Source organism: Camelina sativa, chromosome 7 (assembly GCF_030686135.1).
Source record: "Camelina sativa cultivar CO46 ecotype springtype chromosome 7, ASM3068613v1".
Classification (NCBI taxonomy): Eukaryota; Viridiplantae; Streptophyta; class Magnoliopsida; order Brassicales; family Brassicaceae; genus Camelina; species Camelina sativa.
Genome location: NC_141886.1, coordinates 11,165,202 through 11,190,565, shown reverse-complemented (window position 1 = coordinate 11,190,565; position 25,364 = coordinate 11,165,202). Strand labels below are relative to the sequence as shown.

The 25,364-nt window shown below is 35.3% G+C and overlaps 1 protein-coding gene across 1 annotated transcript in view; it reads right to left on the bottom strand.

Annotated features, from left to right (window-relative positions):
• Positions 1-1,541: 1,541 nt before the first annotated feature.
• Positions 1,542-25,364, bottom strand: part of LOC147941158 (uncharacterized) — a 76,359-nt gene continuing 52,536 nt past the window's right edge. Inside the window, exon 4 of the mRNA XM_087458407.1 lies at positions 1,542-1,971. Within this exon, the coding sequence (XP_087314533.1) occupies positions 1,542-1,971 (430 nt within the window). The remainder of the gene's footprint in view (positions 1,972-25,364) is intronic.

Genomic DNA, 25,364 nt, shown 5'->3' with positions numbered 1-25,364 from the left:
TTGTGGTTTATTTGATTTGGTCAAGCTTGATTGTTGTAGATCTCTTCTAGGCTAGATGTTCTTAATGCTGATCCTATATCTGAGAAGGTAGGGTTTGATTTCAAGCATCTTAGCATCACACCAATGTTTAAGGAGCATAGATAAGGGTAGATCTAGAGCTTACCATTAGGCTTGCTAAGAGATTAGAAGTCTTGTTTGGTTTGAGAAGTATTGCTTAATGCCTGCTTGTGTAGATTCTTTACTTTGTGAGAACAAGTCTAGAAATGCATAGGTTTGATTGTTTCTTGCCATGAGAGTGGATTAAACATGTCTTAGAATAGTATGTCTAGAGATCAGCTCAAAGTTTGCTTGAGATTTGTTGACCAAGTTAGATAACCACAATGATTAGTTCAGCCCATGAATCCCTCCTCAAGGCCTTCTTTGTTTATTAATATCTTAGTCTAAATATCATTGCTTGCTTGTTGTTTGATTCGTTTTTGCATTGCTCTGTTTTTATTGTGTTGCTCTGTTTTCACGTTTAGTCTAGCTCGACCGTGTACTCGACCTACACTCGGTCGAGTGTTGCTCGAGTTCGTCCCCAGAATTTGTGTTCATGCTTTGTAGTTGTCCTGTCTTATCTCTTGTTTCATTCCTGTTTCATTTCTCTTGCATTCACTTAGTTTTCTGTTCATTACTTGTCTTGCATTAGTTCATTAACATAGTTTCTATTTCTGTTCTTGCTACTATAATCATTCTGTTTCATTTGCATTTAGTTCTTAGTTCTTGTAGTTTGCTTTCTGCACTTTGCATTTTTATTTTAGGATTGTTAGTGTCAAACAATCTTTACAATTGGCTTGACTTAGACTCATATGCACATCTTAATTGTTCACAATCACTCAGATAGGATTGACACCTCTTATACTGCAACTGCATAAGGGGAATTGAAACACCCTGACATCCATTCATTCATAAATCATCATTCCATACATCATTCATTCACCACCCACAGAAATAGTCAGTTTCATCTAGCATGCCAAATAACATTGTTTGCTTTAATAGAAATTGAACTAAAACAAGAAGCAGTAGAAGTAGATAGATTTAAGTCTTCAAGAACATATAAGTCATCCTTAGAGACTCCTTGTCCAAGAACTTGGCTAGTCTCAATATCCTGGAAATGCACATTGTTAGGACCAAATATAGCATAACAGTTTAAATCGGTAGTGACTCTCTTAACAGATAAAAGATTTGAGGTAAAACTAGGCATGTAAAACGCTTTAGTAGTCTTATTAAACAATTTTAAGTCACCAATTCCCTTAACTGGTACTTTCTCACCATTAGCTATGATCACATTTCCAATGGCCGGTTTAATTTCACTAAATTGGCCTAGAATCACTAATCATATGATGCGAAGCTCCGGAATCAACGATAAGCGGTTTAGTTTGATTTAAAGCAAGATAGGAGTTACCGGAGTTCTCATTGAGGGCCTTAATGAGAGCATTGAGATCAGACTTCCTCACTAGGTCAGAGTTGGCGGCCAGGGCGGTTCCGTTCACATCTGAGGCTCACTGGTTTGGCTCGGTACTCGGCGGTTCCACGGTTGCTTGATGTGCTCTTGGTGCTCCACGGTTATTCATCGACCGGTTAGCTCGAAGATGTGGGTGGAGAATCCAGCACTGATTCTTGAAATGACCAGGCTTCTTGCAATGATTGCACACTGGCGGGTTCTTGTTTTCACCTCGATAGTAGCCCTTGTTTGCGGTCGCTACTTCAGCCTTGTTAGCGGTTACAAGCTCCCCCTTGCTTCCAAACAGCCCCATGGAGCCATGCTCCTTTTGAATTTGGCTACACACGTCCTCTAGGCTAGGAAGCTTGTCTGACCTCAAATGGTGTTTGATGAGGTCATTGTACGAAGGGTTTAGTGTAAGGAGGAGTCTGAACACCTTGTCTTGCTCCCGCCTTTCATTCAGTATGGCCAGATCGAGTGTGGCTGGCCTGAGCATCTCAAGCTCAATCCAAAGAGACCTAAACTTTCCAAAGTGTTTGGTGAACTCCATGTCTTCTTGGTTTAGGTTGTTGATGGCCCTCTTGATCTCAAATACTCGGTTTAAATTGGTAGTGTTACTGAACACATTTTGTAATGTGTCCCATAGATCTTTAGCCGTCTCGCAATATGAGTAGGCTTCGAGTATTGCAGCATCAAGGGAGTTCTGGATGATGGCGAGCACACTCTAGTCTTCTTAAAACCATTTGTCTTCACCGCTTGTGACCGCTTCTTTGCCGTCTTTGCTAGGCTCTTCTTTGGGAGCCGCACTCATGGTAATATGTGTCCAAAGCCCTCGGCCGCATAGTGTCGTCTTTGTGGTCCTTGCCCACAACAAGTAGTTCTGTCCTTTGAGAGTAACTGGAACAATCAAGGTCTTTGTGCCTTCCATAGAGTTTTATCCGCCGGTCAATAGTATTACCCAACGGATAAAGAGAATCAACTTTTGAGATTGTAATGAAAGCGAATAGAAGAGATAGAGCGGAAGTTTGTTATGAGTGAAGGATTTGTAGTTAGGAACAACAAGGCTCTGATACCATGTAAGCTTTAGATTCAAAGACGAAGAGGTATAAGAGGGTTTGCGGTTTTGGGTTTAGTGAGAGAGTAGGAGAGTAAGAGAGTGTAAATCGAATAGAGAGAGAAGTGTAGAAGAAGAAAGTAACTTCTTACTTGATATGGATCCTAGATACAAACTAATTATAGGCTATACAAGTAGAATATTCTCTACAGATTCTATGCACAAGTTACATGACTGAAAGTGACATGTCTCCTTAAACACACATGTGACTCTTATTTGACTTCTCTTTGCTTCCCACTTGTGTAATCTCGACAACGGCTAAATGGAGGAAGGTTCTAGTGGCTTTGTGACCGTTGGAGACTTCAACTTGTGGACTGGACTCGCTAATCCTCTAACGTGTACGGACAGCCCATCTTGCATTGGTTGTACGGACGACCCCTCTCGCATTGGTCGTACGGACAGTGCTTGTACGGACGGTGTGGTACGGATGGTGTGTGTGTGTGAGTTCTCATAGTTTTCTGCTTCGAATAAATGTTTTCTCGGTTATAGCATATTTTCTCGTTTTAAGCCTATTTTGGAACAAAATAGGTATAAGTGTTGTCTAAACACTCCAAATTAAACCCGAACTATTATAATTAGTCAAACGCATTAGACTGTTGCATATTTTCACCTTAGAAAGAGTAACATAGCTGTTTACTGCTTTAAATCAATGTTTTCTCGGTTTTAGCTTGTTTTGGGACAAAATGGGTATAATTGTTGTCTAAACACTCCAAATTCATCCCGAACTCTTACAATTAGTTAACTGCACTGGATTGTCAAACATTTTGACACTAAAAACACAAACAAAGCTGTTTACTGCTTCGAATTAATGTTTTCTCGGTGTTAGCCTGTTTTCTCGTTTTATGCCTGTTTTGGAACAAAATAGGTATAAGTGTTGTCTAAACACTCCAAATTCAACCCGAACTCTTATAATTAGTCAAATGCATTGGATTGTTACATTTTTTTGACCCTAGAAAGAGTAAGATAGAAGTTTACTGCTTTAAATCAATGTTTTTTCGGGTTTAGCCTGTTTCGGGACAAAATGCGTATAATTGTTGTCTAAACACTCCAAATTCATCTCGAACTCTTACAATTAGTCAAATGCATTGGTTTATTTCATATTTTGACCCTAGGAACAGTAACAAAGCTGTTTACTGCTTCGAATTAATGTTTTCTCGGTTTTAGCCTGTTTTCTTGTTTTAAGCCTAAACACTCCAAATTAAAGCCGAACTCTTATAATTAGACAAACGCATTAGATTGTTACATATTTTCACCCTAGAAAGTGTAACATAGCTGTTTACTGCTTTAAATCAATGTTTTCTCGGGTTTAGCCTGTTTCGGGACAATATGGGTATAATTGTTGTCTAAACACTCCAAATTCATCCCGAACTCTTACAATTAGTCAAATGCATTCGATTGTCACACATGTTGACCCCAGAAACATAAGCAAAGCTGTTTACTGCTTTTAATCAATGTTTTCGCGGTTTTAGCCTGTTTTCTCGTTTTAATCCTGTTTTGGAACAAAATAGGTATAAGTGTTGTCTAAACATTCCAAATTAAACCCGAACTCTTATAATTAATCAAACGCATTAGATTGTTGCATATTTTCACCCTAGAAAGAGTAACATAGCTGTTTACTGCTTTAAATCAATGTTTTCTCGAGTTTAGCCTGTTTCGGGACAAAATGGGTATAATTGTTGTCTAAACACTCCAAATTCCTCCCGAACTCTTACAATTAGTTAACTGCACTCGATTGTCACACATTTTGACACTAAAAACATAATCAAAGCTGTTTAATGCTTCGAATTAATGTTTTCTCGGTGTTAGCCTTTTTTCTCGTTTTAAGCCTGTTTTGGAACAAAATAGGTATAAGTGTTGTCTAAACACTCCAAATTAAAGCCGAACTCTTATAATTAGACAAACGCATTAGATTGTTACATATTTTCACCCTAGAAAGTGTAACATAGCTGTTTACTGCTTTAAATCAATGTTTTCTCGGGTTTAGCCTGTTTCGGGACAATATGGGTATAATTGTTGTCTAAACACTCCAAATTCATCCCGAACTCTTACAATTAGTCAAATGCATTCGATTGTCACACATGTTGACCCCAGAAACATAAGCAAAGCTGTTTACTGCTTTTAATCAATGTTTTCGCGGTTTTAGCCTGTTTTCTCGTTTTAATCCTGTTTTGGAACAAAATAGGTATAAGTGTTGTCTAAACATTCCAAATTAAACCCGAACTCTTATAATTAATCAAACGCATTAGATTGTTGCATATTTTCACCCTAGAAAGAGTAACATAGCTGTTTACTGCTTTAAATCAATGTTTTCTCGAGTTTAGCCTGTTTCGGGACAAAATGGGTATAATTGTTGTCTAAACACTCCAAATTCCTCCCGAACTCTTACAATTAGTTAACTGCACTCGATTGTCACACATTTTGACACTAAAAACATAATCAAAGCTGTTTAATGCTTCGAATTAATGTTTTCTCGGTGTTAGCCTTTTTTCTCGTTTTAAGCCTGTTTTGGAACAAAATAGGTATCAGTGTTGTCTAAAGACTCCAAATTAAACCCGAACTCTTATAATTAGTCAAACGCATTAGATTGTTACATATTTTCACCCTAGAAAGAGTAACATAGCTGTTTACTGCTTTAAATAAATGTTTTCTCGGGTTTAGCCTGTTTCGGGACAAAATGGGTATAATTGTTGTCTAAACACTCCAAATTCATCCCGAACTCTTACAATTAGTCAAATGCATTGGATTGTCACACATTTTGACACTAGAAACACAAACAAATCTGTTTACTGCTTCGAATTAATGTTTTCTCGGTTTTAGCCTGTTTTCTTGTTTTAAGCCTGTTTTAGAACCAAATAGGTATAAGTGTTGTCTAAACACACCAAATTAAACCCAAAATACTTATAATTAGTCAAACACATTAGATTGTTGCATATTTTCACCCTAGAAATAGTAATAATGCTGTTTACTGCTTTAAATCAATGTTTTCTCAGGTTTAGCCTGTTTCGGGACAAAATGGGTATAATTGTTGTCTAAACACTCCAAATTCATCCCGAGCTCTTACAATTAGTCAAATGATTGGATTATTACATATTTTGACCCTAGGAACAGTAACAAAGCTGTATATTTCTTCGAATTAATGTTTTCTCGGTTTTAGCCTGTTTTCTTGTTTTAAGCCTGTTTCGGGACAAAATGGGTATAATTGTTGTCTAAGCACTCCAAATTCATCCCGAACTCTTACAATTAGTTAAATGCATTGGATTGTCACACATTTTGACACTTAAAACACAAAAAAGCTGTTTACTGCTTCGAATTAACGTTTTCTCGGTTTTAGCCTGTTTTCTCGTTTTAAGCCTATTTTGGAACAAAATAGGTATAAGTGTTGTCTAAACACTCCAAATTCATCCTGAGCTCTTACAATTAGTCAAATGCATTGGATTATTACATATTTTGACCCTAGGAACAGTAACAAAGCTGTTTACTGCTTTAAATCAATGTTTTCTCGAGTTTAGCCTGTTTCGGGACAAAATGGGTATAATTGTTGTCTAAACACTCCAAATTCATCCCGAACTCTTACAATTAGTCAAATGCATTCGATTGTCACACATGTTTACCCCAGAAACACAAACAAAGCTGTTTATTGCTTTTAATCAATGTTTTCGCGGTTTTAGCCTGTTTTCTCGTTTTAAGCCTATTTTGGAACAAAATAGGTATAAGTGTTGTCTAAACACTCCAAATTAAACCCAAACTCTTATAATTAGTCAAACGCATTAGATTGTTACATATTTTCACCCTAGAAAGAGTAACATAGCTGTTTCCTGCTTTAAATCAATGTTTTCTCGGGTTTAGCCTGTTTCGGGACAAAATGGTTATAATTGTTGTCTAAACACTCCAAATTCATCCCGAACTCTTACAATTAGTCAAATGCATTCGATTGTCACACATGTTGACCCCAGAAAGACAAACAAAGCTGTTTCCTGCTTTTAATCAATGTTTTCGCGGTTTTAGCCTGTTTTCTCGTTTTAAGCCTGTTTTGGAACAAAATAGGTATAAGTGTTGTCTAAACACTCCAAATTAAACCCGAACTCTTATAATTAATCAAACGCATTAGATTGTTGCATATTTTCACCCTAGAAACAGTAACATAACTGTTTACTACTTTAAATCAATGTTTTCTCAGGTTTAGCCTGTTTTGGGACAAAATGGGTATAAGTATTGTCTAAACACTCCAAATTCATCCTGAGCTCTTACAATTAGTTAAATGCATTGGATTACTACATATTTTGACCCTAGGAACAGTAACAAAGCTGTTTACTGCTTTAAATCAATGTTTTCTCGAGTTTAGCCTGTTTCGGGACAAAATGGGTATAATTGTTGTCTAAACACTCCAAATTCATCCCGAACTCTTACAATTAGTCAAATGCATTCGATTGTCACACATGTTTACCCCAGAAACACAAACAAAGCTGTTTACTGCTTTTAATCAATGTTTTCGCGGTTTTAGCCTGTTTTCTCGTTTTAAGCCTATTTTGGAACAAAATAGGTATAAGTGTTGTCTAAACACTCCAAATTAAACCCAAACTCTTATAATTAGTCAAACGCATTAGATTGTTACATATTTTCACCCTAGAAAGAGTAACATAGCTGTTTCCTGCTTTAAATCAATGTTTTCTCGGGTTTAGCCTGTTTCGGGACAAAATGGTTATAATTGTTGTCTAAACACTCCAAATTCATCCCGAACTCTTACAATTAGTCAAATGCATTCGATTGTCACACATGTTGACCCCAGAAACACAAACAAAGCTGTTTCCTGCTTTTAATCAATGTTTTCGCGGTTTTAGCCTGTTTTCTCGTTTTAAGACAGTTTTGGAACAAAATAGGTATAAGTGTTGTCTAAACACTCCAAATTAAACCCGAACTCTTATAATTAATCAAACGCATTAGATTGTTGCATATTTTCACCCTAGAAACAGTAACATAACTGTTTACTACTTTAAATCAATGTTTTCTCAGGTTTAGCCTGTTTTGGGACAAAATGGGTATAAGTATTGTCTAAACACTCCAAATTCATCCTGAGCTCTTACAATTAGTCAAATGCATTGGATTATTACATATTTTGACCCTAGGAACAGTAACAAAGCTGTTTACTGCTTTAAATCAATGTTTTCTCGGGTTTAGCCTGTTTCGGGACAAAATGGGTATAATTGTTGTCTAAACACTCTAAATTCATCCCGAACTCTTACAATTAGTCAAATGCATTCGATTGTCACACATGTTTACCCCAGAAACACAAACAAAGCTGTTTACTGCTTTTAATCAATGTTTTCGCGGTTTTAGCCTGTTTTCTCGTTTTAAGCCTATTTTGGAACAAAATAGGTATAAGTGTTGTCTAAACACTCCAAATTAAACCCAAACTCTTATAATTAGTCAAACGCATTAGATTGTTACATATTTTCACCCTAGAAAGAGTAACATAGCTGTTTACTGCTTTAAATAAATGTTTTCTCGGGTTTAGCCTGTTTCGGGACAAAATGGGTATAATTGTTGTCTAAACACTCCAAATTCCTCCCGAACTCTTACAATTAGTTAACTGCACTGGATTGTCACACATTTTGACACTAAAAACACAAACAAAGCTGTTTTACTGCTTCGAATTAATGTTTTCTCAGTGTTAGCCTTTTTTCTCGTTTTATGCCTGTTTTGGAACAAAATAGGTATAAGTGTTGTCTAAACACTCCAAATTCAACCCGAACTCTTATAATTAGTTAAATGCATTGGATTGTTACATATTTTGACCCTAGAAAGAGTAACATAGCAGTTCACTGTTTAAATCAATGTTTTTTCGGGTTTAGCCTGTTTCGGGACAAAATGGGTATAATTGTTGTCTAAACACTCCAAATTCATCCCGAACTCTTACAATTAGTCAAATGCATTGGATTGTCACACATTTTGACATTAGAAACACAAACAAAGCTGTTTACTGCTTCGAATTAATGTTTTCTCGGTTTTAGCCTGTTTTCTTGTTTTAAGCCTGTTTTGGAACCAAATAGGTATAAGTGTTGTCTAAACACACCAAATTAAATCCAAAATACTTATAATTAGTCAAACACATTAGATTGTTGCGTATTTTCACCCTAGAAATAGTAACAAAGCTGTTTACTGCTTTAAATCAATGTTTTCTCGGGTTTAGCCTGTTTCGGGACAAAATGGGTATAATTGTTGTCTAAACACTCCAAATTCATCCCGAGCTCTTACAATTAGTCAAATGATTGGATTATTACATATTTTGACCCTAGGAACAGTAACAAAGCTGTTTATTTCTTCGAATTAATGTTTTTTCGGTTTTAGCCTGTTTCTTGTTTTAAGCATGTTTCGGGACAAAATGGGTATAATTGTTGTCTAAACACTCCAAATTCATCCCGAACTCTTACAATTAGTTAAATACATTGGATTGTCACACATTTTGACACTTAAAACACAAAAAAGCTGTTTACTGCTTCGAATTAACGTTTTCTCGGTTTTAGCCTGTTTTCTCGTTTTAAGCCTATTTTGGACCAAAATAGGTATAAGTGTTGTCTAAACACTCCAAATTCATCCTGAGCTCTTACAATTAGTCAAATGCATTGGATTATTACATATTTTGACCCTAGGAACAGTAACAAAGCTGTTTACTGCTTTAAATCAATGTTTTCTCGAGTTTAGCCTGTTTCGGGACAAAATGGGTATAATTGTTGTCTAAACACTCCAAATTCATCCCGAACTCTTACAATTAGTCAAATGCATTTGATTGTCACACATGTTTACCCCAGAAACACAAACAAAGCTGTTTTACTGCTTCGAATTAATGTTTTCTCAGTGTTAGCCTTTTTTCTCGTTTTATGCCTGTTTTGGAACAAAATAGGTATAAGTGTTGTCTAAACACTCCAAATTCAACCCGAACTCTTATAATTAGTTAAATGCATTGGATTGTTACATATTTTCACCCTAGAAAGAGTAACATAGCAGTTCACTGTTTAAATCAATGTTTTTTCGGGTTTAGCCTGTTTCGGGACAAAATGAGTATAATTGTTGTCTAAACACTCCAAATTCATCCCGAACTCTTACAATTAGTCAAATGCATTGGATTGTCACACATTTTGACACTAGAAACACAAACAAAGCTGTTTACTGCTTTAAATCAATGTTTTCTCGGGTTTAGCCTGTTTCGGGACAAAATGGGTATAATTGTTGTCTAAACACTCTAAATTCATCCCGAACTCTTACAATTAGTCAAATGCATTCGATTGTCACACATGTTTACCCCAGAAACACAAACAAAGCTGTTTCCTGCTTTTAATCAATGTTTTCGCGGTTTTAGCCTGTTTTCTCGTTTTAAGCCTATTTTGGAACAAAATAGGTATAAGTGTTGTCTAAACACTCCAAATTAAACCCAAACTCTTATAATTAGTCAAATGCATTAGATTGCTACATTTTTTACCCTAGAAAGAGTAACATAGCTGTTTACTGCTTTAAATCAATGTTTTCTCGGGTTTAGCCTGTTTCGGGACAAAATGGTTATAATTGTTGTCTAAACACTCCAAATTCATCCCGAACTCTTACAATTAGTCAAATGCATTCGATTGTCACACATGTTGACCCCAGAAACACAAACAAAGCTGTTTCCTGCTTTTAATCAATGTTTTTGCGGTTTTAGCCTGTTTTCTCGTTTTAAGCCTGTTTTGGAACAAAATAGGTATAAGTGTTGTCTAAACACTCCAAATTAAACCCGAACTCTTATAATTAATCAAACGCATTAGATTGTTGCATATTTTCACCCTAGAGACAGTAGCATAGCTTTTTACTACTATAAATCAATGTTTTCTTAGGTTTAGCCTGTTTTGGGACAAAATGGGTATAATTGTTGTCTAAACACTCCAAATTCCTCTCGAACTCTTACAATTAGTTAACTGCACTGGATTGTCACACATTTTGACACTAAAAACACAAACAAAGCTGTTTACTGCTTCGAATTAATGTTTTCTCAGTGTTAGCCTGTTTTCTCGTTTTATGCATGTTTTGGAACAAAATAGGTATAAGTGTTGTCTAAACACTCCAAATTCAACCCATCTTGCATTGGTTGTATGGACGACCCATCTCGCATTGGTCGTACGGACAGTGCTTGTACGGACGGTGTGGTACGGATGGTGTGTGTGTGTGAGTTCTCATAGTTTTCTGCTTCGAATTAATGTTTTCTCGGTTTTAGCCTGTTTTCTTGTTTTAAGCCTGTTTTGGAACCAAATAGGTATAAGTGTTGTCTAAACACACCAAATTAAATCCAAAATACTTATAATTAGTCAAACACATTAGATTGTTGCGTATTTTCACCCTAGAAATAGTAACAAAGCTGTTTACTGCTTTAAATCAATGTTTTCTCGGGTTTAGCCTGTTTCGGGACAAAATGGGTATAATTGTTGTCTAAACACTCCAAATTCATCCCGAGCTCTTACAATTAGTCAAATGATTGGATTATTACATATTTTGACCCTAGGAACAGTAACAAAGCTGTTTATTTCTTCGAATTAATGTTTTCTCGGTTTTAGCCTGTTTCTTGTTTTAAGCATGTTTCGGGACAAAATGGGTATAATTGTTGTCTAAACACTCCAAATTCATCCCGAACTCTTACAATTAGTTAAATACATTGGATTGTCACACATTTTGACACTTAAAACACAAAAAAGCTGTTTACTGCTTCGAATTAACGTTTTCTCGGTTTTAGCCTGTTTTCTCGTTTTAAGCCTATTTTGGACCAAAATAGGTATAAGTGTTGTCTAAACACTCCAAATTCATCCTGAGCTCTTACAATTAGTCAAATGCATTGCATTATTACATATTTTGACCCTAGGAACAGTAACAAAGCTGTTTACTGCTTTAAATCAATGTTTTCTCGAGTTTAGCCTGTTTCGGGACAAAATGGGTATAATTGTTGTCTAAACACTCCAAATTCATCCCGAACTCTTACAATTAGTCAAATGCATTTGATTGTCACACATGTTTACCCCAGAAACACAAACAAAGCTGTTTTACTGCTTCGAATTAATGTTTTCTCAGTGTTAGCCTTTTTTCTCGTTTTATGCCTGTTTTGGAACAAAATAGGTATAAGTGTTGTCTAAACACTCCAAATTCAACCCGAACTCTTATAATTAGTTAAATGCATTGGATTGTTACATATTTTCACCCTAGAAAGAGTAACATAGCAGTTCACTGTTTAAATCAATGTTTTTTCGGGTTTAGCCTGTTTCGGGACAAAATGAGTATAATTGTTGTCTAAACACTCCAAATTCATCCCGAACTCTTACAATTAGTCAAATGCATTGGATTGTCACACATTTTGACACTAGAAACACAAACAAAGCTGTTTACTGCTTTAAATCAATGTTTTCTCGGGTTTAGCCTGTTTCGGGACAAAATGGGTATAATTGTTGTCTAAACACTCTAAATTCATCCCGAACTCTTACAATTAGTCAAATGCATTCGATTGTCACACATGTTTACCCCAGAAACACAAACAAAGCTGTTTCCTGCTTTTAATCAATGTTTTCGCGGTTTTAGCCTGTTTTCTCGTTTTAAGCCTATTTTGGAACAAAATAGGTATAAGTGTTGTCTAAACACTCCAAATTAAACCCAAACTCTTATAATTAGTCAAATGCATTAGATTGCTACATTTTTTACCCTAGAAAGAGTAACATAGCTGTTTACTGCTTTAAATCAATGTTTTCTCGGGTTTAGCCTGTTTCGGGACAAAATGGTTATAATTGTTGTCTAAACACTCCAAATTCATCCCGAACTCTTACAATTAGTCAAATGCATTCGATTGTCACACATGTTGACCCCAGAAACACAAACAAAGCTGTTTCCTGCTTTTAATCAATGTTTTTGCGGTTTTAGCCTGTTTTCTCGTTTTAAGCCTGTTTTGGAACAAAATAGGTATAAGTGTTGTCTAAACACTCCAAATTAAACCCGAACTCTTATAATTAATCAAACGCATTAGATTGTTGCATATTTTCACCCTAGAGACAGTAGCATAGCTGTTTACTACTATAAATCAATGTTTTCTTTGGTTTAGCCTGTTTTGGGACAAAATGGGTATAATTGTTGTCTAAACACTCCAAATTCCTCTCGAACTCTTACAATTAGTTAACTGCACTGGATTGTCACACATTTTGACACTAAAAACACAAACAAAGCTGTTTACTGCTTCGAATTAATGTTTTCTCAGTGTTAGCCTGTTTTCTCGTTTTATGCATGTTTTGGAACAAAATAGGTATAAGTGTTGTCTAAACACTCCAAATTCAACCCATCTTGCATTGGTTGTATGGACGACCCATCTCGCATTGGTCGTACGGACAGTGCTTGTACGGACGGTGTGGTACGGATGGTGTGTGTGTGTGAGTTCTCATAGTTTTCTGCTTCGAATTAATGTTTTCTCGGTTTTAGCCTGTTTTCTTGTTTTAAGCCTGTTTTGGAACCAAATAGGTATAAGTGTTGTCTAAACACACCAAATTAAATCCAAAATACTTATAATTAGTCAAACACATTAGATTGTTGCGTATTTTCACCCTAGAAATAGTAACAAAGCTGTTTACTGCTTTAAATCAATGTTTTCTCGGGTTTAGCCTGTTTCGGGACAAAATGGGTATAATTGTTGTCTAAACACTCCAAATTCATCCCGAGCTCTTACAATTAGTCAAATGATTGGATTATTACATATTTTGACCCTAGGAACAGTAACAAAGCTGTTTATTTCTTCGAATTAATGTTTTCTTGGTTTTAGCCTGTTTTCTTGTTTTAAGCATGTTTCGGGACAAAATGGGTATAATTGTTGTCTAAACACTCCAAATTCATCCCCAACTCTTACAATTAGTTAAATGCATTGGATTGTCACACATTTTGACACTTAAAACACAAAAAAGCTGTTTACTGCTTCGAATAAACGTTTTCTCGGTTTTAGCCTGTTTTCTCGTTTTAAGCCTATTTTGGACCAAAATAGGTATAAGTGTTGTCTAAACACTCCAAATTCATCCTGAGGTCTTACAATTAGTCAAATGCATTGGATTATTACATATTTTGACCCTAGGAACAGTAACAAAGCTGTTTACTGCTTTAAATCAATGTTTTCTCGAGTTTAGCCTGTTTCGGGACAAAATGGGTATAATTGTTGTCTAAACACTCCAAATTCATCCCGAACTCTTACAATTAGTCAAATGCATTTGATTGTCACACATGTTTACACCAGAAACACAAACAAAGCTGTTTACTGCTTTTAATCAATGTTTTCGCGGTTTTAGCCTGTTTTCTCGTTTTAAGCCTATTTTGGAACAAAATAGGTATAAGTGTTGTCTAAACACTCCAAATTAAACCCAAACTCTTATAATTAGTCAAACGCATTAGATTGTTACATATTTTCACCCTAGAAAGAGTAACATAGCTGTTTACTGCTTTAAATAAATGTTTTCTCGGGTTTAGCCTGTTTCGGGACAAAATGGGTATAATTGTTGTCTAAACACTCCAAATTCCTCCCGAACTCTTACAATTAGTTAACTGCACTGGATTGTCACACATTTTGACACTAAAAACACAAACAAAGCTGTTTAACTGCTTCGAATTAATGTTTTCTCAGTGTTAGCCTTTTTTCTCGTTTTATGCCTGTTTTGGAACAAAATAGGTATAAGTGTTGTCTAAACACTCCAAATTCAACCCGAACTCTTATAATTAGTTAAATGCATTGGATTGTTACATATTTTGACCCTAGAAAGAGTAACATAGCAGTTCACTGTTTAAATCAATGTTTTTTCGGGTTTAGCCTGTTTCGGGACAAAATGAGTATAATTGTTGTCTAAACACTCCAAATTCATCCCGAACTCTTACAATTAGTCAAATGCATTGGATTGTCACACATTTTGACACTAGAAACACAAACAAAGCTGTTTACTGCTTTAAATCAATGTTTTCTCGGGTTTAGCCTGTTTCGGGACAAAATGGGTATAATTGTTGTCTAAACACTCTAAATTCATCCCGAACTCTTACAATTAGTCAAATGCATTCGATTGTCACACATGTTTACCCCAGAAACACAAACAAAGCTGTTTCCTGCTTTTAATCAATGTTTTCGCGGTTTTAGCCTGTTTTCTCGTTTTAAGCCTATTTTGGAACAAAATAGGTATAAGTGTTGTCTAAACACTCCAAATTAAACCCAAACTCTTATAATTAGTCAAATGCATTAGATTGCTACATTTTTTACCCTAGAAAGAGTAACATAGCTGTTTACTGCTTTAAATCAATGTTTTCTCGGGTTTAGCCTGTTTCGGGACAAAATGGTTATAATTGTTGTCTAAACACTCCAAATTCATCCCGAACTCTTACAATTAGTCAAATGCATTCGATTGTCACACATGTTGACCCCAGAAACACAAACAAAGCTGTTTCCTGCTTTTAATCAATGTTTTTGCGGTTTTAGCCTGTTTTCTCGTTTTAAGCCTGTTTTGGAACAAAATAGGTATAAGTGTTGTCTAAACACTCCAAATTAAACCCGAACTCTTATAATTAATCAAACGCATTAGATTGTTGCATATTTTCACCCTAGAGACAGTAGCATAGCTGTTTACTACTTTAAATCAATGTTTTCTTAGGTTTAGCCTGTTTTGGGACAAAATGGGTATAATTGTTGTCTAAACACTCCAAATTCCTCTCGAACTCTTATAATTAGTTAACTGCACTGGATTGTCACACATTTTGACACTAAAAACACAAACAAAGCTGTTTACTGCTTCGAATTAATGTTTTCTCAGTGTTAGCCTGTTTTCTCGTTTTATGCCTGTTTTGGAACAAAATAGGTATAAGTGTTGTCTAAACACTCCAAATTCAACCCATCTTGCATTGGTTGTACGGATGACCCATCTCGCATTGGTCGTACGGACAGTGCTTGTACGGACGGTGTGGTACGGATGGTGTGTGTGTGTGAGTTCTCATAGTTTTCTGCTTCGAATTAATGTTTTCTCGGTTTTAGCCTGTTTTCTAGTTTTAAGCCTGTTTTGGAACCAAATAGGTATAAGTGTTGTCTAAACACACCTAATTAAATCCAAAATACTTATAATTAGTCAAACGCATTAGATTGTTGCGTATTTTCACCCTAGAAATAGTAACAAAGCTGTTTACTGCTTTAAATCAATGTTTTCTCGGGTTTAGCCTGTTTCGGGACAAAATGGGTATAATTGTTGTCTAAACACTCCAAATTCATCCCGAGCTCTTACAATTAGTCAAATGATTGGATTATTACATATTTTGACCCTAGGAACAGTAACAAAGCTGTTTATTTCTTCGAATTAATGTTTTCTCGGTTTTAGCCTGTTTTCTTGTTTTAAGCATGTTTCGGGACAAAATGGGTATAATTGTTGTCTAAACACTCCAAATTCATCCCCAACTCTTACAATTAGTTAAATGCATTGGATTGTCACACATTTTGACACTTAAAACACAAAAAAGCTGTTTACTGCTTCGAATTAACGTTTTCTCGGTTTTAGCCTGTTTTCTCGTTTTAAGCCTATTTTGGACCAAAATAGGTATAAGTGTTGTCTAAACACTCCAAATTCATCCTGAGGTCTTACAATTAGTCAAATGCATTGGATTATTACATATTTTGACCCTAGGAACAGTAACAAAGCTGTTTACTGCTTTAAATCAATGTTTTCTCGAGTTTAGCCTGTTTCGGGACAAAATGGGTATAATTGTTGTCTAAACACTCCAAATTCATCCCGAACTCTTACAATTAGTCAAATGCATTTGATTGTCACACATGTTTACACCAGAAACACAAACAAAGCTGTTTACTGCTTTTAATCAATGTTTTCGCGGTTTTAGCCTGTTTTCTCGTTTTAAGCCTATTTTGGAACAAAATAGGTATAAGTGTTGTCTAAACACTCCAAATTAAACCCAAACTCTTATAATTAGTCAAACGCATTAGATTGTTACATATTTTCACCCTAGAAAGAGTAACATAGCTGTTTACTGCTTTAAATAAATGTTTTCTCGGGTTTAGCCTGTTTCGGGACAAAATGGGTATAATTGTTGTCTAAACACTCCAAATTCCTCCCGAACTCTTACAATTAGTTAACTGCACTGAATTGTCACACATTTTGACACTAAAAACACAAACAAAGCTGTTTAACTGCTTCGAATTAATGTTTTCTCAGTGTTAGCCTTTTTTCTCGTTTTATGCCTGTTTTGGAACAAAATAGGTATAAGTGTTGTCTAAACACTCCAAATTCAACCCGAACTCTTATAATTAGTTAAATGCATTGGATTGTTACATATTTTGACCCTAGAAAGAGTAACATAGCAGTTCACTGTTTAAATCAATGTTTTTTCGGGTTTAGCCTGTTTCGGGACAAAATGAGTATAATTGTTGTCTAAACACTCCAAATTCATCCCGAACTCTTACAATTAGTCAAATGCATTGGATTGTCACACATTTTGACACTAGAAACACAAACAAAGCTGTTTACTGCTTTAAATCAATGTTTTCTCGGGTTTAGCCTGTTTCGGGACAAAATGGGTATAATTGTTGTCTAAACACTCTAAATTCATCCCGAACTCTTACAATTAGTCAAATGCATTCGATTGTCACACATGTTTACCCCAGAAACACAAACAAAGCTGTTTCCTGCTTTTAATCAATGTTTTCGCGGTTTTAGCCTGTTTTCTCGTTTTAAGCCTATTTTGGAACAAAATAGGTATAAGTGTTGTCTAAACACTCCAAATTAAACCCAAACTCTTATAATTAGTCAAATGCATTAGATTGCTACATTTTTTACCCTAGAAAGAGTAACATAGCTGTTTACTGCTTTAAATCAATGTTTTCTCGGGTTTAGCCTGTTTCGGGACAAAATGGTTATAATTGTTGTCTAAACACTCCAAATTCATCCCGAACTCTTACAATTAGTCAAATGCATTCGATTGTCACACATGTTGACCCCAGAAACACAAACAAAGCTGTTTCCTGCTTTTAATCAATGTTTTTGCGGTTTTAGCCTGTTTTCTCGTTTTAAGCCTGTTTTGGAACAAAATAGGTATAAGTGTTGTCTAAACACTCCAAATTAAACCCGAACTCTTATAATTAATCAAACGCATTAGATTGTTGCATATTTTCACCCTAGAGACAGTAGCATAGCTGTTTACTACTTTAAATCAATGTTTTCTTAGGTTTAGCCTGTTTTGGGACAAAATGGGTATAATTGTTGTCTAAACACTCCAAATTCCTCTCGAACTCTTATAATTAGTTAACTGCACTGGATTGTCACACATTTTGACACTAAAAACACAAACAAAGCTGTTTACTGCTTCGAATTAATGTTTTCTCAGTGTTAGCCTGTTTTCTCGTTTTATGCCTGTTTTGGAACAAAATAGGTATAAGTGTTGTCTAAACACTCCAAATTCAACCCATCTTGCATTGGTTGTACGGATGACCCATCTCGCATTGGTCGTACGGACAGTGCTTGTACGGACGGTGTGGTACGGATGGTGTGTGTGTGTGAGTTCTCATAGTTTTCTGCTTCGAATTAATGTTTTCTCGGTTTTAGCCTGTTTTCTAGTTTTAAGCCTGTTTTGGAACCAAATAGGTATAAGTGTTGTCTAAACACACCTAATTAAATCCAAAATACTTATAATTAGTCAAACGCATTAGATTGTTGCGTATTTTCACCCTAGAAATAGTAACAAAGCTGTTTACTGCTTTAAATCAATGTTTTCTCGGGTTTAGCCTGTTTCGGGACAAAATGGGTATAATTGTTGTCTAAACACTCCAAATTCATCCCGAGCTCTTACAATTAGTCAAATGATTGGATTATTACATATTTTGACCCTAGGAACAGTAACAAAGCTGTTTATTTCTTCGAATTAATGTTTTCTCGGTTTTAGCCTGTTTTCTTGTTTTAAGCATGTTTCGGGACAAAATGGGTATAATTGTTGTCTAAACACTCCAAATTCATCCCCAACTCTTACAATTAGTTAAATGCATTGGATTGTCACACATTTTGACACTTAAAACACAAAAAAGCTGTTTACTGCTTCGAATTAACGTTTTCTCGGTTTTAGCCTGTTTTCTCGTTTTAAGCCTATTTTGGACCAAAATAGGTATAAGTGTTGTCTAAACACTCCAAATTCATCCTGAGGTCTTACAATTAGTCAAATGCATTGGATTATTACATATTTTGACCCTAGGAACAGTAACAAAGCTGTTTACTGCTTTAAATCAATGTTTTCTCGAGTTTAGCCTGTTTCGGGACAAAATGGGTATAATTGTTGTCTAAACACTCCAAATTCATCCCGAACTCTTACAATTAGTCAAATGCATTTGATTGTCACACATGTTTACACCAGAAACACAAACAAAGCTGTTTACTGCTTTTAATCAATGTTTTCGCGGTTTTAGCCTGTTTTCTCGTTTTAAGCCTATTTTGGAACAAAATAGGTATAAGTGTTGTCTAAACACTCCAAATTAAACCCAAACTCTTATAATTAGTCAAACGCATTAGATTGTTACATATTTTCACCCTAGAAAGAGTAACATAGCTGTTTACTGCTTTAAATAAATGTTTTCTCGGGTTTAGCCTGTTTCGGGACAAAATGGGTATAATTGTTGTCTAAACACTCCAAATTCCTCCCGAACTCTTACAATTAGTTAACTGCACTGAATTGTCACACATTTTGACACTAAAAACACAAACAAAGCTGTTTAACTGCTTCGAATTAATGTTTTCTCAGTGTTAGCCTTTTTTCTCGTTTTATGCCTGTTTTGGAACAAAATAGGTATAAGTGTTGTCTAAACACTCCAAATTCAACCCGAACTCTTATAATTAGTTAAATGCATTGGATTGTTACATATTTTGACCCTAGAAAGAGTAACATAGCAGTTCACTGTTTAAATCAATGTTTTTTCGGGTTTAGCCTGTTTCGGGACAAAATGAGTATAATTGTTGTCTAAACACTCCAAATTCATCCCGAACTCTTACAATTAGTCAAATGCATTGGATTGTCACACATTTTGACACTAGAAACACAAACAAAGCTGTTTACTGCTTTAAATCAATGTTTTCTCGGGTTTAGCCTGTTTCGGGACAAAATGGGTATAATTGTTGTCTAAACACTCTAAATTCATCCCGAACTCTTACAATTAGTCAAATGCATTCGATTGTCACACATGTTTACCCCAGAAACACAAACAAAGCTGTTTCCTGCTTTTAATCAATGTTTTCGCGGTTTTAGCCTGTTTTCTCGTTTTAAGCCTATTTTGGAACAAAATAGGTATAAGTGTTGTCTAAACACTCCAAATTAAACCCAAACTCTTATAATTAGTCAAATGCATTAGATTGCTACATTTTTTACCCTAGAAAGAGTAACATAGCTGTTTACTGCTTTAAATCAATGTTTTCTCGGGTTTAGCCTGTTTCGGGACAAAATGGTTATAATTGTTGTCTAAACACTCCAAATTCATCCCGAACTCTTACAATTAGTCAAATGCATTCGATTGTCACACATGTTGACCCCAGAAACACAAACAAAGCTGTTTCCTGCTTTTAATCAATGTTTTTGCGGTTTTAGCCTGTTTTCTCGTTTTAAGCCTGTTTTGGAACAAAATAGGTATAAGTGTTGTCTAAACACTCCAAATTAAACCCGAACTCTTATAATTAATCAAACGCATTAGATTGTTGCATATTTTCACCCTAGAGACAGTAGCATAGCTGTTTACTACTTTAAATCAATGTTTTCTTAGGTTTAGCCTGTTTTGGGACAAAATGGGTATAATTGTTGTCTAAACACTCCAAATTCCTCTCGAACTCTTACAATTAGTTAACTGCACTGGATTGTCACACATTTTGACACTAAAAACACAAACAAAGCTGTTTACTGCTTCGAATTAATGTTTTCTCAGTGTTAGCCTGTTTTCTCGTTTTATGCCTGTTTTGGAACAAAATAGGTATAAGTGTTGTCTAAACACTCCAAATTCAACCCATCTTGCATTGGTTGTACGGACGACCCCTCTCGCATTGGTCGTACGGACAGTGCTTGTACGGACGGTGTGGTACGGATGGTGTGTGTGTGTGAGTTCTCATAGTTTTCTGCTTCGAATTAATGTTTTCTCGGTTTTAGCCTGTTTTCTAGTTTTAAGCCTGTTTTGGAACCAAATAGGTATAAGTGTTGTCTAAACACACCTAATTAAATCCAAAATACTTATAATTAGTCAAACGCATTAGATTGTTGCGTATTTTCACCCTAGAAATAGTAACAAAGCTGTTTACTGCTTTAAATCAATGTTTTCTCGGGTTTAGCCTGTTTCGGGACAAAATGGGTATAATTGTTGTCTAAACACTCCAAATTCATCCCGAGCTCTTACAATTAGTCAAATGATTGGATTATTACATATTTTGACCCTAGGAACAGTAACAAAGCTGTTTATTTCTTCGAATTAATGTTTTCTCGGTTTTAGCCTGTTTTCTTGTTTTAAGCATGTTTCGGGACAAAATGGGTATAATTGTTGTCTAAACACTCCAAATTCATCCCCAACTCTTACAATTAGTTAAATGCATTGGATTGTCACACATTTTGACACTTAAAACACAAAAAAGCTGTTTACTGCTTCGAATTAACGTTTTCTCGGTTTTAGCCTATTTTCTCGTTTTAAGCCTATTTTGGACCAAAATAGGTATAAGTGTTGTCTAAACACTCCAAATTCATCCTGAGCTCTTACAATTAGTCAAATGCATTGGATTATTACATATTTTGACCCTAGGAACAGTAACAAAGCTGTTTACTGCTTTAAATCAATGTTTTCTCGAGTTTAGCCTGTTTCGGGACAAAATGGGTATAATTGTTGTCTAAACACTCCAAATTCATCCCGAACTCTTACAATTAGTCAAATGCATTTGATTGTCACACATGTTTACCCCAGAAACACAAACAAAGCTGTTTACTGCTTTTAATCAATGTTTTCGCGGTTTTAGCCTGTTTTCTCGTTTTAAGCCTATTTTGGAACAAAATAGGTATAAGTGTTGTCTAAACACTCCAAATTAAACCCAAACTCTTATAATTAGTCAAACGCATTAGATTGTTACATATTTTCACCCTAGAAAGAGTAACATAGCTGTTTACTGCTTTAAATAAATGTTTTCTCGGGTTTAGCCTGTTTCGGGACAAAATGGGTATAATTGTTGTCTAAACACTCCAAATTCATCCTGAGATCTTACAATTAGTCAAATGCATTGGATTGTCACACATTTTGACACTAGAAACACAAACAAAGCTGTTTACTGCTTTAAATCAATGTTTTCTCGGGTTTAGCCTGTTTCGGGACAAAATGGGTATAATTGTTGTCTAAACACTCTAAATTCATCCCGAACTCTTACAATTAGTCAAATGCATTCGATTGTCACACATGTTTACCCCAGAAACACAAACAAAGCTGTTTCCTGCTTTTAATCAATGTTTTCGCGGTGTTAGCCTGTTTTCTCGTTTTAAGCCTATTTTGGAACAAAATAGGTATAAGTGTTGTCTAAACACTCCAAATTAAACCCAAACTCTTATAATTAGTCAAATGCATTAGATTGCTACATTTTTTACCCTAGAAAGAGTAACATAGCTGTTTACTGCTTTAAATCAATGTTTTCTCGGGTTTAGCTTGTTTCGGGACAAAATGGTTATAATTGTTGTCTAAACACTCCAAATTCATCCCGAACTCTTACAATTAGTCAAATGCATTCGATTGTCACACATCTTGACCCCAGAAACACAAACAAAGCTGTTTCCTGCTTTTAATCAATGTTTTTGCGGTTTTAGCCTGTTTTCTCGTTTTAAGCCTGTTTTGGAACAAAATAGGTATAAGTGTTGTCTAAACACTCCAATATAAACCCGAACTCTTATAATTAATCAAACGCATTAGATTGTTGCATATTTTCACCCTAGAGACAGTAGCATAGCTGTTTACTACTTTAAATCAATGTTTTCTTAGGTTTAGCCTGTTTTGGGACAAAATGGGTATAATTGTTGTCTAAACACTCCAAATTCCTCTCGAACTCTTACAATTAGTTAACTGCACTGGATTGTCACACATTTTCACACTAAAAACACAAACAAAGCTGTTTACTGCTTCGAATTAATGTTTTCTCAGTGTTAGCCTGTTTTCTCGTTTTATGCCTGTTTTGGAACAAAATAGGTATAAGTGTTGTCTAAACACTCCAAATTCAACCCATCTTGCATTGGTTGTACGGACGACCCATCTCGCATTGGTCGTACGGACGGTGTGGTACGGATGGTGTGTGTGTATGAGTTCTCATAGTTTTCTGCTTCGAATTAATGTTTTCTCGGTTTTAGCCTGTTTTCTAGTTTTAAGCCTGTTTTGGAACCAAATAGGTATAAGTGTTGTCTAAACACACCAAATTAAATCCAAAATACTTATAATTAGTCAAACGCATTAGATTGTTGCGTATTTTCACCCTAGAAATAGTAACAAAGCTGTTTACTGCTTTAAATCAATGTTTTCTCGGGTTTAGCCTGTTTCGGGACAAAATGGGTATAATTGTTGTCTAAACACTCCAAATTCATCCCGAGCTCTTACAATTAGTCAAATGATTGGATTATTACATATTTTGACCCTAGGAACAGTAACAAAGCTGTTTATTTCTTCGAATTAATGTTTTCTCGGTTTTAGCCTGTTTTCTTGTTTTAAGCATGTTTCGGGACAAAATGGGTATAATTGTTGTCTAAACACTCCAAATTCATCCCCAACTCTTACAATTAGTTAAATGCATTGGATTGTCACACATTTTGACACTTAAAACACAAAAAAGCTGTTTACTGCTTCGAATTAACGTTTTCTCGGTTTTAGCCTATTTTCTCGTTTTAAACCTATTTTGGACCAAAATAGGTATAAGTGTTGTCTAAACACTCCAAATTCATCCTGAGCTCTTACAATTAGTCAAATGCATTGATTTATTACATATTTTGACCCTAGGAACAGTAACAAAGCTGTTTACTGCTTTAAATCAATGTTTTCTCGAGTTTAGCCTGTTTCGGGACAAAATGGGTATAATTGTTGTCTAAACACTCCAAATTCATCCCGAACTCTTACAATTAGTCAAATGCATTTGATTGTCACACATGTTTACACCAGAAACACAAGCAAAGCTGTTTACTGCTTTTAATCAATGTTTTCGCGGTTTTAGCCTGTTTTCTCGTTTTAAGCCTATTTTGGAACAAAATAGGTATAAGTGTTGTCTAAACACTCCAAATTAAACCCAAACTCTTATAATTAGTCAAACGCATTAGATTGTTACATATTTTCACCCTAGAAAGAGTAACATAGCTGTTTACTGCTTTAAATAAATGTTTTCTCGGGTTTAGCCTGTTTCGGGACAAAATGGGTATAATTGTTGTCTAAACACTCCAAATTCCTCCCGAACTCTTACAATTAGTTAACTGCACTGGATTGTCACACATTTTGACACTAAAAACACAAACAAAGCTGTTTAACTGCTTCGAATTAATGTTTTCTCAGTGTTAGCCTTTTTTCTCGTTTTATGCCTGTTTTGGAACAAAATAGGTATAAGTGTTGTCTAAACACTCCAAATTCAACCCGAACTCTTATAATTAGTTAAATGCATTGGATTGTTACATATTTTGACCCTAGAAAGAGTAACATAGCAGTTCACTGTTTAAATCAATGTTTTTTCGGGTTTAGCCTGTTTCGGGACAAAATGAGTATAATTGTTGTCTAAACACTCCAAATTCATCCCGAACTCTTACAATTAGTCAAATGCATTGGATTGTCACACATTTTGACACTAGAAACACAAACAAAGCTGTTTACTGCTTTAAATCAATGTTTTCTCGGGTTTAGCCTGTTTCGGGACAAAATGGGTATAATTGTTGTCTAAACACTCTAAATTCATCCCGAACTCTTACAATTAGTCAAATGCATTCGATTGTCACACATGTTTACCCCAGAAACACAAACAAAGCTGTTTCCTGCTTTTAATCAATGTTTTCGCGGTTTTAGCCTGTTTTCTCGTTTTAAGCCTATTTTGGAACAAAATAGGTATAAGTGTTGTCTAAACACTCCAAATTAAACCCAAACTCTTATAATTAGTCAAATGCATTAGATTGCTACATTTTTTACCCTAGAAAGAGTAACATAGCTGTTTACTGCTTTAAATCAATGTTTTCTCGGGTTTAGCCTGTTTCGGGACAAAATGGTTATAATTGTTGTCTAAACACTCCAAATTCATCCCGAACTCTTACAATTAGTCAAATGCATTCGATTGTCACACATGTTGACCCCAGAAACACAAACAAAGCTGTTTCCTGCTTTTAATCAATGTTTTTGCGGTTTTAGCCTGTTTTCTCGTTTTAAGCCTGTTTTGGAACAAAATAGGTATAAGTGTTGTCTAAACACTCCAAATTAAACCCGAACTCTTATAATTAATCAAACGCATTAGATTGTTGCATATTTTCACCCTAGAGACAGTAGCATAGCTGTTTACTACTTTAAATCAATGTTTTCTTAGGTTTAGCCTGTTTTGGGACAAAATGGGTATAATTGTTGTCTAAACACTCCAAATTCCTCTCGAACTCTTACAATTAGTTAACTGCACTGGATTGTCACACATTTTGGCACTAAAAACACAAACAAAGCTGTTTACTGCTTCGAATTAATGTTTTCTCAGTGTTAGCCTGTTTTCTCGTTTT